General features: G+C 63.5%; 1 protein-coding gene across 5 annotated transcripts in view; it reads right to left on the bottom strand.

Annotated features, from left to right (window-relative positions):
- Positions 1–16,562, bottom strand: part of LOC136382110 (contactin-4) — an 813,951-nt gene that overhangs the window by 12,255 nt on the left and 785,134 nt on the right. For all 5 annotated transcript variants that reach the window (XM_066351018.1, XM_066351022.1, XM_066351020.1 and 2 more), the window contains 3 exons: positions 15,562–15,671; positions 2,499–2,685; positions 1,945–2,057 (listed from right to left, as the gene is read on the bottom strand). In XM_066351018.1, coding sequence (XP_066207115.1) covers positions 1,945–2,057; positions 2,499–2,685; positions 15,562–15,671 — 410 coding nt within the window. The remainder of the gene's footprint in view (positions 1–1,944; positions 2,058–2,498; positions 2,686–15,561; positions 15,672–16,562) is intronic.

The raw sequence follows: 16,562 nt of genomic DNA, 5'->3' as shown, positions 1-16,562 counted from the left end.
CTGTGTCCTCTGGGCTCTGTCCTCTGGGCTGTGTCCTCTGGGCTCTGTCCTCTGGGCTGTGTCCTCCTCTGGGCTCTGCCCTCTGGGCTGTGTCCTCTGGGCTCTGTCCTCTGGGCTGTGTCCTCCTCTGGGCTCTGTCTTCTGGGCTGTGTCCTCTGGGCTGTGTCCTCTGGGTTCTGCCCTCTGGGCTGTGTCCTCTGGGCTGTTTCCTCTGGGCTGTGTCCTCTGGGCTGTGTCCTCTGGGCTCTGCCCTCTGGGCTGTGTCCTCTGGGCTGTGTCCTCTGGGCTCGGTCCTCTGGGCTGTGTCCTCTGGGCTGTGTCCTCTGGGCTCTGTCCTCTGGGCTCTGTCCTCTGGGCTCTGTCCGTCGTGGCCGAGCTCTGGCTCCTGGCGAGGGAAAGTGCGCCGACGTTGGTCTCCACTCTGCTTTCAGTCTCGGGCCAGTTTTACGCCTGAGAAGCGTGGGGCCCAGTTCCAGCCACTGTCCCACAGCCCTCTAGTGCTCCGAAGTGGCCCTCCTGCCTCTGGGAGTCCCTGGTCCTCCAGTGAGACGTCCTGGGTTCCTACCTTCCTCTCTCACACATTTTTTTTTTTTTGCAGCGGCCTCCAGGTCAACGTCCTCTCTGTGCGTGCTGTGGTCTGGTCTGCACGTGTGTCCGGCTGGTGCCTCTCCTGTGTACCGGCCACTGCGCACAGAGGGGGAGCCTCGATGTCCCGCCCTTGCTGGACCTGACCGGCCAGCCCGGGGCCGGTTCCGCCCGTCGTCTCGGAGAGGATGGGCTGTGCGGCTTCCTCTGCGTGGAGACCCTGAACTCACCGGCCTGTGTGGAGGCCCGGCTGTCCACACGGAGAGGCCCAGGGGAGAGTGAGGGGTGCTGACCACCCCGTCCCGGGAGCCAGAGGTTTGGGAAGAAGCATCTCAGCCTCCCCGCCTGAGAAAACCGCCCACTTGGGTCCAGTCCAGCTTACAGAGTCGTGACGCGTGATATGTTTTTGTCTGAGCCCCTTGTTTTAGGGTTGTTTCTTAGGCAGCAATCAGATAACTGAAAACACTGACCAGATGTTTATTTCTAACTGTGACACCCAGGCCCATATAGTTTTTCTTTTTTTGTAAAGTAAGAGGAGGGGAGATAGTGAGACAGACTCCCATATGTGCCCCAACCAGGATCCACCTGGCAACCTTTGTCTGGGGCCGATGCTTGAATACCGAGCTATTTTTAGTGCCTGATGCCAGTGCAATCCAATGGTGCTATCCTTAGAGACCAGGGCCACACTTGAACCAATGGACCCACTGGCTGAAGGAGGGGAAGAGAGAGAGGAAGAGAGAGAAAAGTGAGGAGAAGGAGGGGAAGAGAAGCAGATGGCTGCTTCTCCTGCACATCTTGACCAGGGCAGGATGTCCATATGCCAGGCCGACGCTCTATCCACTGAGCCACCAGCCAGAGCCTCCATCTTCTTTTCTAGCTCTTTAAAGTCAGGCTAATATTTATGAGATCAGGCAAATGAATTTTTTTTTTTTGGGGGGGAACGCAAAACCCTTTCTTCTTTCTCCGTAAGTATGCCTTCCTAACTCGAGGGCATGAGCAGAAATGAGTAACTGTTAGAAACACCGAGCGATCACTGTTGTTGATCTGGGAAAAAAACACAGCTGAGACGAGCACAGAACAAAGCTGAGTGCAGAGACCTTGGGAACACGGCTCCTCACGACTCTCCGCCGACCCAGCCTCAGGGTCTCTACCCATTTCCAGCCGACTCTGCCCGAGCCTCCTTTCGATGGCGCCCCAAATCCTGGCCCGTGACCACAAACCGTTTATCAAAACACAGGGGGGCAGAGACCCCGGAGTCCGGGAGAGCGTGGTCAGGAACGGTGGGGCCAGGTTCCCCTCCTGCATGGGAAGGGACCATCCCCTCGAACAACCAACGTTCGCGGAGCAGACACCACCCACCTTGTAGCCTTGGACTTCTGACTCGTTTTCCAACGCCTTCACCTGGTCCCAGTTCAGGATGATTTTGGAGTCGGATGAATTCCATATGATGTTTCCGGGGGGTTGACTCGGCGCTAGAGAAAAGAAAAATGAAGATAAACAACGTCACGGATCATTAAATCCCCACGGACTCTGAGGAACATCTCCCCACTAGAATTCCAGAGCGGGGGCCGTTTAACGGGCGACGGCATGAACATGTCCTCACGGAAGGTCCCTAAAACCCGAGGACACGCAGCACCGCCTACGGAGACAGACTCAGCCGGTCGCCTACCATTTAGAGCGGAAAGAGGAAGTAGTCCTTCCCGCTGAGGACAATAACATTTATCTGACTGTCCTCAGGGGAAATGTGTTCTCTCCAGTGGACAGAAAGTTTCCGTTAAAACGCCGAGGGAGACTTGACCCCACAGAACGATACAATGAGTGTGCATGTGATCACAGGGAGGCAGGGCGGGGGCAGGAACGGGGGGGGGGGTTTGAGGAACCCCTGGACTATCTCCGAGCAAGGCGGTTCTTACGAGGCTTTCTGGTTGTCACGTTGACGGTGGCACTGGACGGGCCCGCCCCGGCGGTGTTGTAGGCCCTGACCGCTAAGTGGTACAGCTCACTGCCCTGCAAGTGGGTGATTTTGGTTGATGTCTGATTTCCGAATGTTCGTATTTTCCTGGCATTGTCTTCCCTGTCGTCGTGTCTCCAGTATTTAACCTGAAGGGAATAGGAAAGGAAGAGTCTGGAAACTGTACCCACCAGGGATATTTCCATGGGTGTCAGGTAGTACGTGTGTTAGGGCAGATATTTATGATGGAAGCAGTTTTCTGCAAGGGTTCCTAAGCAGAGCTCTCAGCGCCAAGAGCGCCCTCTGCTCTGAGACATCCCCCTCCTGCTCCGAGACATCCCCCTCCTGCTCCGAGACATCCCCCTCCTGCTCCGAGACATCCCCCTCCTGCTCCGAGACATCCCCCTCCTGCTCCGAGACATCCCCCTCCTGCTCCGAGACATCCCCCTCTGCTCCGAGACATCCCCCTCCTGCTCCGAGACATCCCCCTCCTGCTCCGAGACATCCCCCTCTGCTCCGAGACATCGCCCACCTGCTCCGAGACATCCCCCTCCTGCTCCGAGACATCCCCCTCCTGCTCCGAGACATCCCCCTCCTGCTCCGAGACATCGCCCACCTGCTCCGAGACATCCCCCACCTGCTCCGAGACATCGTCCTCCTGCTCCGAGACATCCCCCTCCTGCTCCGAGACATCGTCCTCCTGCTCCGAGACATCCCCCTCCTGCTCCGAGACATCGTCCTCCTGCTCCGAGACATCCCCCTCCTGCTCCGAGACATCCCCCTCCTGCTCCGAGACATCCCCCTCCTGCTCCGAGACATCCCCCTCCTGCTCCGAGACATCCCCCTCCTGCTCCGAGACATCCCCCTCCTGCTCCGAGACATCCCCCTCCTGCTCCGAGACATCCCCCTCCTGCTCCGAGACATCGTCCTCCTGCTCCGAGACATCCCCCTCCTGCTCCGAGACATCCCCCTCCCGCTCCGAGACATCCCCCTCCCGCTCCGAGACATCCCCCTCCCGCTCCGAGACATCCCCCTCCCGCTCCGAGACATCGTCCTCCCGCTCCGAGACATCCCCCTCCTGCTCCGAGACATCGCTCCCCTCCTGCTCCCTCCTGCTCCGAGACATCCCCCTCCTGCTCCGAGACATCCCCCCTCCTGCTCCGAGACATCCCCCTCCTGCTCCGAGACATCCCCCTCCTGCTCCGAGACATCCCCCTCCTGCTCCGAGACATCCCCCTCCTGCTCCGAGACATCGTCCTCCTGCTCCGAGACATCCCCCTCCTGCTCCCTCCTGCTCCGAGACATCCCCCTCCTGCTCCGAGACATCCCCCTCCTGCTCCGAGACATCCCCCTCCTGCTCCCTCCTGCTCCGAGACATCGTCCTCCTGCTCCGAGACATCCCCCTCCTGCTCCCTCCTGCTCCGAGACATCCCCCTCCTGCTCCGAGACATCCCCCTCCTGCTCCCTCCTGCTCCGAGACATCGTCCTCCTGCTCCGAGACATCCCCCTCCTGCTCCCTCCTGCTCCGAGACATCCCCCTCCTGCTCCGAGACATCCCCCTCCTGCTCCCTCCTGCTCCGAGACATCCCCCTCCTGCTCCGAGACATCCCCCTCCTGCTCCGAGACATCCCCCTCCTGCTCCGAGACATCCCCCTCCTGCTCCCTCCTGCTCCGAGACATCCCCCTCCTGCTCCGAGACATCCCCCTCCTGCTCCGAGACATCCCCCTCCTGCTCCCTCCTGCTCCGAGACATCCCCCTCCTGCTCCGAGACATCCCCCTCCTGCTCCGAGACATCCCCCTCCTGCTCCCTCCTGCTCCGAGACATCCCCCTCCTGCTCCGAGACATCCCCCTCCTGCTCCGAGACATCCCCCTCCTGCTCCCTCCTGCTCCGAGACATCCCCCTCCTGCTCCGAGACATCCCCCTCCTGCTCCCTCCTGCTCCGAGACATCCCCCACCTGCTCCGAGACATCCCCCTCCTGCTCCGAGACATCCCCCTCCTGCTCCGAGACATCCCCCTCTGCTCCGAGACATCCCCCTCCTGCTCCGAGACATCCCCCTCCTGCTCCGAGACATCCCCCTCCTGCTCCCTCCTGCTCCGAGACATCCCCCTCCTGCTCCCTCCTGCTCCGAGACATCCCCCTCCTGCTCCGAGACATCCCCCTCCTGCTCCCTCCTGCTCCGAGACATCCCCCTCCTGCTCCGAGACATCCCCCTCCTGCTCCCTCCTGCTCCGAGACATCCCCCTCCTGCTCCGAGACATCCCCCTCCTGCTCCCTCCTGCTCGGAGACATCCCCCTCCTGCTCCGAGACATCCCCCTCCTGCTCCGAGACATCCCCCTCCTGCTCCGAGACATCCCCCTCTGCTCCGAGACATCCCCCTCCTGCTCCGAGACTTCCCCCTCCTGCTCCGAGACATCCCCCTCCTGCTCCGAGACATCCCCCTCCTGCTCCCTCCTGCTCCGAGACATCCCCCTCCTGCTCCCTCCTGCTCCGAGACATCCCCCTCCTGCTCCGAGACATCCCCCCTCCTGCTCCCTCCTGCTCCGAGACATCCCCCTCCTGCTCCCTCCTGCTCCGAGACATCCCCCTCCTGCTCCCTCCTGCTCCGAGACATCCCCCTCCTGCTCAGAGACATCCCCCTCCTGCTCCGAGACATCCCCCTCCTGCTCCGAGACATCCCCCTCCTGCTCCGAGACATCGCCCACCTGCTCCGAGACATCCCCCTCCTGCTCCGAGACATCCCCCTCCTGCTCCCTCCTGCTCCGAGACATCCCCCTCCTGCTCCGAGACATCCCCCTCCTGCTCCCTCCTGCTCCGAGACATCCCCCTCCTGCTCCGAGACATCCCCCTCCTGCTCCGAGACATCCCCCTCCTGCTCCGAGACATCCCCCTCCTGCTCCGAGACATCCCCCTCTGCTCCGAGACATCCCCCTCCTGCTCCGAGACATCCCCCTCCTGCTCCGAGACATCCCCCTCCTGCTCCGAGACATCCCCCTCCTGCTCCGAGACATCCCCCTCCTGCTCCCTCCTGCTCCGAGACATCCCCCTCCTGCTCCCTCCTGCTCCGAGACATCCCCCTCCTGCTCCGAGACATCCCCCTCCTGCTCCGAGACATCCCCCTCCTGCTCCGAGACATCCCCCTCCTGCTCCGAGACATCCCCCCCTGCTCCGAGACATCCCCCTCCTGCTCCGAGACATCCCCCTCCTGCTCCGAGACATCTCCCTCCTGCTCCGAGACATCCCCCTCCTGCTCCGAGACATCCCCCTCCTGCTCCGAGACATCGCCCTCCTGCTCCGAGACATCCCCCTCCTGCTCCGAGACATCCCCCTCCTGCTCCGAGACATCCCCCCTCCTGCTCCGAGACATCCCCCTCCTGCTCCGAGACATCCCCCTCTGCTCCGAGACATCCCCCTCCTGCTCCGAGACATCCCCCCTCCTGCTCCGAGACATCCCCCTCCTGCTCCGAGACATCCCCCTCTGCTCCGAGACATCCCCCTCCTGCTCCGAGACATCCCCCTCCTGCTCCGAGACATCCCCCTCCTGCTCCGAGACATCCCCCTCCTGCTCCGAGACATCCCCCTCCTGCTCCGAGACATCCCCCTCCTGCTCCGAGACATCGTCCTCCTGCTCCGAGACATCCCCCTCCCGCTCCGAGACATCCCCCTCCCGCTCCGAGACATCCCCCTCCTGCTCCGAGACATCCCCCTCCTGCTCCGAGACATCCCCCTCCTGCTCCGAGACATCCCCCTCCTGCTCCGAGACATCGTCCTCCTGCTCCGAGACATCCCCCTCCTGCTCCGAGACATCCCCCTCCTGCTCCGAGACATCCCCCTCCTGCTCCCTCCTGCTCCGAGACATCCCCCTCCTTCTCCGAGACATCCCCCTCCTGCTCCGAGACATCCCCCTCCTGCTCCGAGACATCGTCCTCCTGCTCCGAGACATCGCCCTCCTGCTCCGAGACATCGCCCACCTGCTCCGAGACATCCCCCTCCTGCTCCGAGACATCCCCCTCCTGCTCCGAGACATCCCCCTCCTGCTCCGAGACATCCCCCTCCTGCTCCCTCCTGCTCCGAGACATCGTCCTCCTGCTCCGAGACATCTCCCTCCTGCTCCGAGACATCTCCCTCCTGCTCCGTCCTGCTCCGAGACATCCCCCTCCTGCTCCGAGACATCGCCCACCTGCTCCGAGACATCCCCCTCCTGCTCCCTCCTGCTCCGAGACATCGTCCTCCTGCTCCGAGACATCGCCCACCTGCTCCGAGACATCCCCCTCCTGCTCCGAGACATCGTCCTCCTGCTCCGAGACATCCCCCTCCTGCTCCGAGACATCCCCCTCCTGCTCCGAGACATCCCCCTCCTGCTCCGAGACATCCCCCTCCTGCTCCGAGACATCCCCCTCCTGCTCCGAGACATCCCCCTCCTGCTCCGAGACATCCCCCTCCTGCTCCGAGACATCGCCCTCCTGCTCCGAGACATCCCCCTCCCGCTCCGAGACATCCCCCTCCCGCTCCGAGACATCCCCCTCCCGCTCCGAGACATCCCCCTCCCGCTCCGAGACATCGTCCTCCCGCTCCGAGACATCCCCCTCCTGCTCCGAGACATCGCTCCCCTCCTGCTCCCTCCTGCTCCGAGACATCCCCCTCCTGCTCCGAGACATCCCCCCTCCTGCTCCGAGACATCCCCCTCCTGCTCCGAGACATCCCCCTCCTGCTCCGAGACATCCCCCTCCTGCTCCGAGACATCCCCCTCCTGCTCCGAGACATCGTCCTCCTGCTCCGAGACATCCCCCTCCTGCTCCCTCCTGCTCCGAGACATCCCCCTCCTGCTCCGAGACATCCCCCTCCTGCTCCCTCCTGCTCCGAGACATCGTCCTCCTGCTCCGAGACATCCCCCTCCTGCTCCCTCCTGCTCCGAGACATCCCCCTCCTGCTCCGAGACATCCCCCTCCTGCTCCCTCCTGCTCCGAGACATCCCCCTCCTGCTCCGAGACATCCCCCTCCTGCTCCGAGACATCCCCCTCCTGCTCCGAGACATCCCCCTCCTGCTCCGAGACATCCCCCTCCTGCTCCCTCCTGCTCCGAGACATCCCCCTCCTGCTCCGAGACATCCCCCTCCTGCTCCGAGACATCCCCCTCCTGCTCCCTCCTGCTCCGAGACATCCCCCTCCTGCTCCGAGACATCCACCTCCTGCTCCGAGACATCCCCCTCCTGCTCCCTCCTGCTCCGAGACATCCCCCTCCTGCTCCGAGACATCCCCCTCCTGCTCCCTCCTGCTCCGAGACATCCCCCTCCTGCTCCGAGACATCCCCCTCCTGCTCCGAGACATCCCCCTCCTGCTCCGAGACATCCCCCTCTGCTCCGAGACATCCCCCTCCTGCTCCGAGACATCCCCCTCCTGCTCCGAGACATCCCCCTCCTGCTCCCTCCTGCTCCGAGACATCCCCCTCCTGCTCCGAGACATCCCCCTCCTGCTCCGAGACATCCCCCTCCTGCTCCGAGACATCCCCCTCCTGCTCCGAGACATCCCCCTCTGCTCCGAGACATCCCCCTCCCGCTCCGAGACATCCCCCTCCCGCTCCGAGACATCCCCCTCCCGCTCCGAGACATCGTCCTCCCGCTCCGAGACATCCCCCTCCTGCTCCGAGACATCGCTCCCCTCCTGCTCCCTCCTGCTCCGAGACATCCCCCTCCTGCTCCGAGACATCCCCCCTCCTGCTCCGAGACATCCCCCTCCTGCTCCGAGACATCCCCCTCCTGCTCCGAGACATCCCCCTCCTGCTCCGAGACATCGTCCTCCTGCTCCGAGACATCCCCCTCCTGCTCCCTCCTGCTCCGAGACATCCCCCTCCTGCTCCGAGACATCCCCCTCCTGCTCCGAGACATCCCCCTCCTGCTCCCTCCTGCTCCGAGACATCGTCCTCCTGCTCCGAGACATCCCCCTCCTGCTCCCTCCTGCTCCGAGACATCCCCCTCCTGCTCCGAGACATCCCCCTCCTGCTCCCTCCTGCTCCGAGACATCGTCCTCCTGCTCCGAGACATCCCCCTCCTGCTCCCTCCTGCTCCGAGACATCCCCCTCCTGCTCCGAGACATCCCCCTCCTGCTCCCTCCTGCTCCGAGACATCCCCCTCCTGCTCCGAGACATCCCCCTCCTGCTCCGAGACATCCCCCTCCTGCTCCGAGACATCCCCCTCCTGCTCCGAGACATCCCCCTCCTGCTCCCTCCTGCTCCGAGACATCCCCCTCCTGCTCCGAGACATCCCCCTCCTGCTCCGAGACATCCCCCTCCTGCTCCCTCCTGCTCCGAGACATCCCCCTCCTGCTCCGAGACATCCCCCTCCTGCTCCGAGACATCCCCCTCCTGCTCCCTCCTGCTCCGAGACATCCCCCTCCTGCTCCGAGACATCCCCCTCCTGCTCCCTCCTGCTCCGAGACATCCCCCTCCTGCTCCGAGACATCCCCCTCCTGCTCCGAGACATCCCCCTCCTGCTCCGAGACATCCCCCTCTGCTCCGAGACATCCCCCTCCTGCTCCGAGACATCCCCCTCCTGCTCCGAGACATCCCCCTCCTGCTCCCTCCTGCTCCGAGACATCCCCCTCCTGCTCCCTCCTGCTCCGAGACATCCCCCTCCTGCTCCGAGACATCCCCCTCCTGCTCCCTCCTGCTCCGAGACATCCCCCTCCTGCTCCGAGACATCCCCCTCCTGCTCCCTCCTGCTCCGAGACATCCCCCTCCTGCTCCGAGACATCCCCCTCCTGCTCCCTCCTGCTCGGAGACATCCCCCTCCTGCTCCGAGACATCCCCCTCCTGCTCCGAGACATCCCCCTCCTGCTCCGAGACATCCCCCTCTGCTCCGAGACATCCCCCTCCTGCTCCGAGACATCCCCCTCCTGCTCCGAGACATCCCCCTCCTGCTCCGAGACATCCCCCTCCTGCTCCCTCCTGCTCCGAGACATCCCCCTCCTGCTCCCTCCTGCTCCGAGACATCCCCCTCCTGCTCCGAGACATCCCCCTCCTGCTCCCTCCTGCTCCGAGACATCCCCCTCCTGCTCCCTCCTGCTCCGAGACATCCCCCTCCTGCTCCCTCCTGCTCCGAGACATCCCCCTCCTGCTCAGAGACATCCCCCTCCTGCTCCGAGACATCCCCCTCCTGCTCCGAGACATCCCCCTCCTGCTCCGAGACATCGCCCACCTGCTCCGAGACATCCCCCTCCTGCTCCGAGACATCCCCCTCCTGCTCCCTCCTGCTCCGAGACATCCCCCTCCTGCTCCGAGACATCCCTCTCCTGCTCCCTCCTGCTCCGAGACATCCCCCTCCTGCTCCGAGACATCCCCCTCCTGCTCCGAGACATCCCCCTCCTGCTCCGAGACATCCCCCTCCTGCTCCGAGACATCCCCCTCTGCTCCGAGACATCCCCCTCCTGCTCCGAGACATCCCCCTCCTGCTCCGAGACATCCCCCTCCTGCTCCGAGACATCCCCCTCCTGCTCCGAGACATCCCCCTCCTGCTCCCTCCTGCTCCGAGACATCCCCCTCCTGCTCCCTCCTGCTCCGAGACATCCCCCTCCTGCTCCGAGACATCCCCCTCCTGCTCCGAGACATCCCCCTCCTGCTCCGAGACATCCCCCTCCTGCTCCGAGACATCCCCCCCTGCTCCGAGACATCCCCCTCCTGCTCCGAGACATCCCCCTCCTGCTCCGAGACATCTCCCTCCTGCTCCGAGACATCCCCCTCCTGCTCCGAGACATCCCCCTCCTGCTCCGAGACATCGTCCTCCTGCTCCGAGACATCCCCCTCCTGCTCCGAGACATCCCCCTCCTGCTCCGAGACATCCCCCCTCCTGCTCCGAGACATCCCCCTCCTGCTCCGAGACATCCCCCTCTGCTCCGAGACATCCCCCTCCTGCTCCGAGACATCCCCCCTCCTGCTCCGAGACATCCCCCTCCTGCTCCGAGACATCCCCCTCTGCTCCGAGACATCCCCCTCCTGCTCCGAGACATCCCCCTCCTGCTCCGAGACATCCCCCTCCTGCTCCGAGACATCCCCCTCCTGCTCCGAGACATCCCCCTCCTGCTCCGAGACATCCCCCTCCTGCTCCGAGACATCGTCCTCCTGCTCCGAGACATCCCCCTCCTGCTCCGAGACATCCCCCTCCCGCTCCGAGACATCCCCCTCCTGCTCCGAGACATCCCCCTCCTGCTCCGAGACATCCCCCTCCTGCTCCGAGACATCCCCCTCCTGCTCCGAGACATCGTCCTCCTGCTCCGAGACATCCCCCTCCTGCTCCGAGACATCCCCCTCCTGCTCCGAGACATCCCCCTCCTGCTCCCTCCTGCTCCGAGACATCCCCCTCCTTCTCCGAGACATCCCCCTCCTGCTCCGAGACATCCCCCTCCTGCTCCGAGACATCGTCCTCCTGCTCCGAGACATCGCCCTCCTGCTCCGAGACATCGCCCACCTGCTCCGAGACATCCCCCTCCTGCTCCGAGACATCCCCCTCCTGCTCCGAGACATCCCCCTCCTGCTCCGAGACATCCCCCTCCTGCTCCCTCCTGCTCCGAGACATCGTCCTCCTGCTCCGAGACATCTCCCTCCTGCTCCGAGACATCTCCCTCCTGCTCCGTCCTGCTCCGAGACATCCCCCTCCTGCTCCGAGACATCGCCCACCTGCTCCGAGACATCCCCCTCCTGCTCCCTCCTGCTCCGAGACATCGTCCTCCTGCTCCGAGACATCGCCCACCTGCTCCGAGACATCCCCCTCCTGCTCCGAGACATCGTCCTCCTGCTCCGAGACATCCCCCTCCTGCTCCGAGACATCCCCCTCCTGCTCCGAGACATCCCCCTCCTGCTCCGAGACATCCCCCTCCTGCTCCGAGACATCCCCCTCCTGCTCCGAGACATCCCCCTCCTGCTCCGAGACATCCCCCTCCTGCTCCGAGACATCGTCCTCCTGCTCCGAGACATCCCCCTCCCGCTCCGAGACATCCCCCTCCCGCTCCGAGACATCCCCCTCCCGCTCCGAGACATCCCCCTCCCGCTCCGAGACATCGTCCTCCCGCTCCGAGACATCCCCCTCCTGCTCCGAGACATCGCTCCCCTCCTGCTCCCTCCTGCTCCGAGACATCCCCCTCCTGCTCCGAGACATCCCCCCTCCTGCTCCGAGACATCCCCCTCCTGCTCCGAGACATCCCCCTCCTGCTCCGAGACATCCCCCTCCTGCTCCGAGACATCCCCCTCCTGCTCCGAGACATCGCCCACCTGCTCCGAGACATCCCCCTCCTGCTCCCTCCTGCTCCGAGACATCCCCCTCCTGCTCCGAGACATCCCCCTCCTGCTCCGAGACATCCCCCTCCTGCTCCCTCCTGCTCCGAGACATCGTCCTCCTGCTCCGAGACATCCCCCTCCTGCTCCCTCCTGCTCCGAGACATCCCCCTCCTGCTCCGAGACATCCCCCTCCTGCTCCCTCCTGCTCCGAGACATCGTCCTCCTGCTCCGAGACATCCCCCTCCTGCTCCCTCCTGCTCCGAGACATCCCCCTCCTGCTCCGAGACATCCCCCTCCTGCTCCCTCCTGCTCCGAGACATCCCCCTCCTGCTCCGAGACATCCCCCTCCTGCTCCGAGACATCCCCCTCCTGCTCCGAGACATCCCCCTCCTGCTCCGAGACATCCCCCTCCTGCTCCGAGACATCCCCCTCCTGCTCCCTCCTGCTCCGAGACATCCCCCTCCTGCTCCGAGACATCCCCCTCCTGCTCCGAGACATCCCCCTCCTGCTCCCTCCTGCTCCGAGACATCCCCCTCCTGCTCCGAGACATCCCCCTCCTGCTCCGAGACATCCCCCTCCTGCTCCCTCCTGCTCCGAGACATCCCCCTCCTGCTCCGAGACATCCCCCTCCTGCTCCCTCCTGCTCCGAGACATCGTCCTCCTGCTCCGAGACATCCCCCTCCTGCTCCGAGACATCCCCCTCCTGCTCCGAGACATCCCCCTCCTGCTCCGAGACATCCCCCTCTGCTCCGAGACATCCCCCTCCTGCTCCGAGACATCCCCCTCCTGCTCCGAGACATCCCCCTCCTGCTCCGAGACATCCCCCTCCTGCTCCCTCCTGCTCCGAGACATCCCCCTCCTGCTCCCTCCTGCTCCGAGACATCCCCCTCCTGCTCCGAGACATCCCCCTCCTGCTCCCTCCTGCTCCGAGACATCCCCCTCCTGCTCCCTCCTGCTCCGAGACATCCCCCTCCTGCTCCCTCCTGCTCCGAGACATCCCCCTCCTGCTCAGAGACATCCCCCTCCTGCTCCGAGACATCCCCCTCCTGCTCCGAGACATCCCCCTCCTGCTCCGAGACATCGCCCACCTGCTCCGAGACATCCCCCTCCTGCTCCGAGACATCCCCCTCCTGCTCCCTCCTGCTCCGAGACATCCCCCTCCTGCTCCGAGACATCCCCCTCCTGCTCCCTCCTGCTCCGAGACATCCCCCTCCTGCTCCGAGACATCCCCCTCCTGCTCCGAGACATCCCCCTCCTGCTCCGAGACATCCCCCTCCTGCTCCGAGAAATCCCCCTCTGCTCCGAGACATCCCCCTCCTGCTCCGAGTCATCCCCCTCCTGCTCCGAGACATCCCCCTCCTGCTCCGAGACATCCCCCTCCTGCTCCGAGACATCCCCCTCCTGCTCCCTCCTGCTCCGAGACATCCCCCTCCTGCTCCCTCCTGCTCCGAGACATCCCCCTCCTGCTCCGAGACATCCCCCTCCTGCTCCGAGACATCCCCCTCCTGCTCCGAGACATCCCCCTCCTGCTCCGAGACATCCCCCCCTGCTCCGAGACATCCCCCTCCTGCTCCGAGACATCCCCCTCCTGCTCCGAGACATCCCCCTCCTGCTCCGAGACATCCCCCTCCTGCTCCGAGACATCCCCCTCCTGCTCCGAGACATCGTCCTCCTGCTCCGAGACATCCCCCTCCTGCTCCGAGACATCCCCCTCCTGCTCCGAGACATCCCCCCTCCTGCTCCGAGACATCCCCCTCCTGCTCCGAGACATCCCCCTCTGCTCCGAGACATCCCCCTCCTGCTCCGAGACATCCCCCCTCCTGCTCCGAGACATCCCCCTCCTGCTCCGAGACATCCCCCTCTGCTCCGAGACTTCCCCCTCCTGCTCCGAGACATCCCCCTCCTGCTCCGAGACATCCCCCTCCTGCTCCGAGACATCCCCCTCCTGCTCCGAGACATCCCCCTCCTGCTCCGAGACATCGTCCTCCTGCTCCGAGACATCCCCCTCCTGCTCCGAGACATCCCCCTCCCGCTCCGAGACATCCCCCTCCTGCTCCGAGACATCCCCCTCCTGCTCCGAGACATCCCCCTCCTGCTCCGAGACATCGTCCTCCTGCTCCGAGACATCGTCCTCCTGCTCCGAGACATCCCCCTCCTGCTCCGAGACATCCCCCTCCTGCTCCGAGACATCCCCCTCCTGCTCCCTCCTGCTCCGAGACATCCCCCTCCTTCTCCGAGACATCCCCCTCCTGCTCCGAGACATCCCCCTCCTGCTCCGAGACATCGTCCTCCTGCTCCGAGACATCGTCCTCCTGCTCCGAGACATCGCCCACCTGCTCCGAGACATCCCCCTCCTGCTCCGAGACATCCCCCTCCTGCTCCGAGACATCCCCCTCCTGCTCCGAGACATCCCCCTCCTGCTCCCTCCTGCTCCGAGACATCGTCCTCCTGCTCCGAGACATCTCCCTCCTGCTCCGAGACATCTCCCTCCTGCTCCGTCCTGCTCCGAGACATCCCCCTCCTGCTCCGAGACATCGCCCACCTGCTCCGAGACATCCCCCTCCTGCTCCCTCCTGCTCCGAGACATCGTCCTCCTGCTCCGAGACATCGCCCACCTGCTCCGAGACATCCCCCTCCTGCTCCGAGACATCCCCCTCTGCTCCGAGACATCCCCCTCCTGCTCCGAGACATCCCCCTCCTGCTCCCTCCTGCTCCGAGACATCCCCCTCCTGCTCCGAGACATCCCCCTCCTGCTCCGAGACATCCCCCTCCTGCTCCGAGACATCCCCCTCCTGCTCCGAGACATCCCCCTCCTGCTCCGAGACATCTCCCTCCTGCTCCGAGACATCTCCCTCCTGCTCCGTCCTGCTCCGAGACATCCCCCTCCTGCTCCTTTCTGCTCCGAGACATCCCCCTCCTGCTCCCTCCTGCTCCGAGACATCCCCCTCCTGCTCCGAGACATCCTCCTCCTGCTCTGAAGCTCACAGTGAGATGGTAAACCGCTACAACCATGTTGGCCATTTCTCCCTTTTTCTATACCTTTAAAAATAATTTTTTGGATTAATTTCTTAGAGAGAGAGGAAGAAGGTTAGGAAGAGAAAGAGGGAGAGGGGGAGAGAAAAACAGAGAAAGAGAGAGAAACATTGACTTGTTCCACTTATTTGTGAATTCATTGGTTGATTCTTTTTTAAAAAAATTTATTCATTTTAGAGAGGAGAGAGAGAGAGAGAGACAGAGAGAGAAAGAGAGAGAGAGAGAAGGGGGGAGGAGCAGGAAGCATCAACTCCCCTATGTGCCTTGACCAGGCAAGCCCAGGGTTTCGAACCGGCAACCTCAGCGTTCCAGGTCGATGCTTTATCCCCTGCGCCACCACTGGTCAGGTCTGGCTGATTCTTACACATGCCCTGACGGGGGACTGAACTTGCAACCTTGGTATATTGGGATGATGCTCTAAGCAACTGAGCTAGCCGGCCAGAGCTCCCTAACTCTGTGTTGAGCCCCAGCGATCCTGCAGATATCAGAAGCCCGAGCTCATCCTGCCGTGCGTCTTATACACGCTCAGACCCACGTCCACTCTGAAACACCTCTCTGAACGCTCCCCGGAGAGACAGTCTCCCAGCGGAAGGTTCTCGGCTTCCACGAATGCGCCACGAGAAGCCAGGCCCCTCCGACAAATGCCCGTACAGGGCAGTGTGTAGTGGAGGGCTCGCTGAAGGGTAGGGGCTCTTTGCAGACCCGGGCACGCATCTCTCGCTGACCTCATAACCTTGTATCCGTCCTCTGTTCTCCTTCGGGGAGGCCCAGAAAACTTCGATGTCTGTGGCAGAAAGACTTCTGGCAAAGATGTTGGCTGGCGGTTTGGTGGGTTCTGCGGATGAGGATGGAAGGAAAAAAGGCATGACTGTACCTGCTGCCTCGGGACAGGCTTCCAGCCAGGGCAGGGCCGGGCACAAGGGACCCGCAGTTACAGAAGTGCCCCGAGTGGTGAGAACCCAAACCTCCTTTCACGGAGGAGGCATGAGGACGGCTGGGAGGGGGTGGTCACGGGACGGGGAGAAGTCACTTGTCCCAAGCCTCTGGATGCTAATTTTGGAGGCCAGTGGGGGTGCGGGGGAGTCACCTAGGACCCCTTAAGTTTAGGCACCAAGTTGTCCCAGTCAGCACGTCCTTGAACACGTGTCCTTCCGGTCAACACTTGCCATCAGTGCGAGTTCACAGAAGGAAACGAGAGAGCCGGCGGACTTGACCGGGTTCGGGAGAGCCGGGTGACCGTCTGGCCCCGCGCGGCAAACTGTGTGACCCTGGGCAGGTCCTCTATGCTCTGGGCTCTACCTCCTCACGGGCACAGAACAGTCTGGACCAAGACTGTGTCCTAAATTTGAGTTATTTTTACAGATTTTTTTTTTTTTGGCCAAAACACTGCACCCATTTTGTTTGTTTGTTTGTATTTTTCTGAAGTTAGAAATGGGGAGGCAGTCAGACAGACTCCCGCATGCGCCCGACCGGAATCCACCCGGCATGCCCACCAGGGGCCGATGCTCTGCCCATCTGGGGTGTCGCTCTGTTGCAACCAGAGCCACTCTAGCGCCTGAGGCAGAGGCCACAGAGCCATCCTCAGCACCTGGGCCAACTTTGCTCCAGTGGAGCCTTGGCTGCAGGAGGGGAAGAGAGAGACAGAGAGGAAGGAGAGGGGGAGGGGTGGAGAAGCAGATGGGCACTTCTCCTGTGTGCCCTGGCCGGGAATCGAACCCGGGACTCC

Source organism: Saccopteryx leptura, chromosome 10 (genome assembly GCF_036850995.1).
Source record: "Saccopteryx leptura isolate mSacLep1 chromosome 10, mSacLep1_pri_phased_curated, whole genome shotgun sequence".
Lineage (NCBI taxonomy): Eukaryota > Metazoa > Chordata > Mammalia > Chiroptera > Emballonuridae > Saccopteryx > Saccopteryx leptura.
The sequence above is the reverse complement of the archived record's forward strand: the minus strand, read 5'-3'. Positions and strand labels throughout refer to the sequence as shown.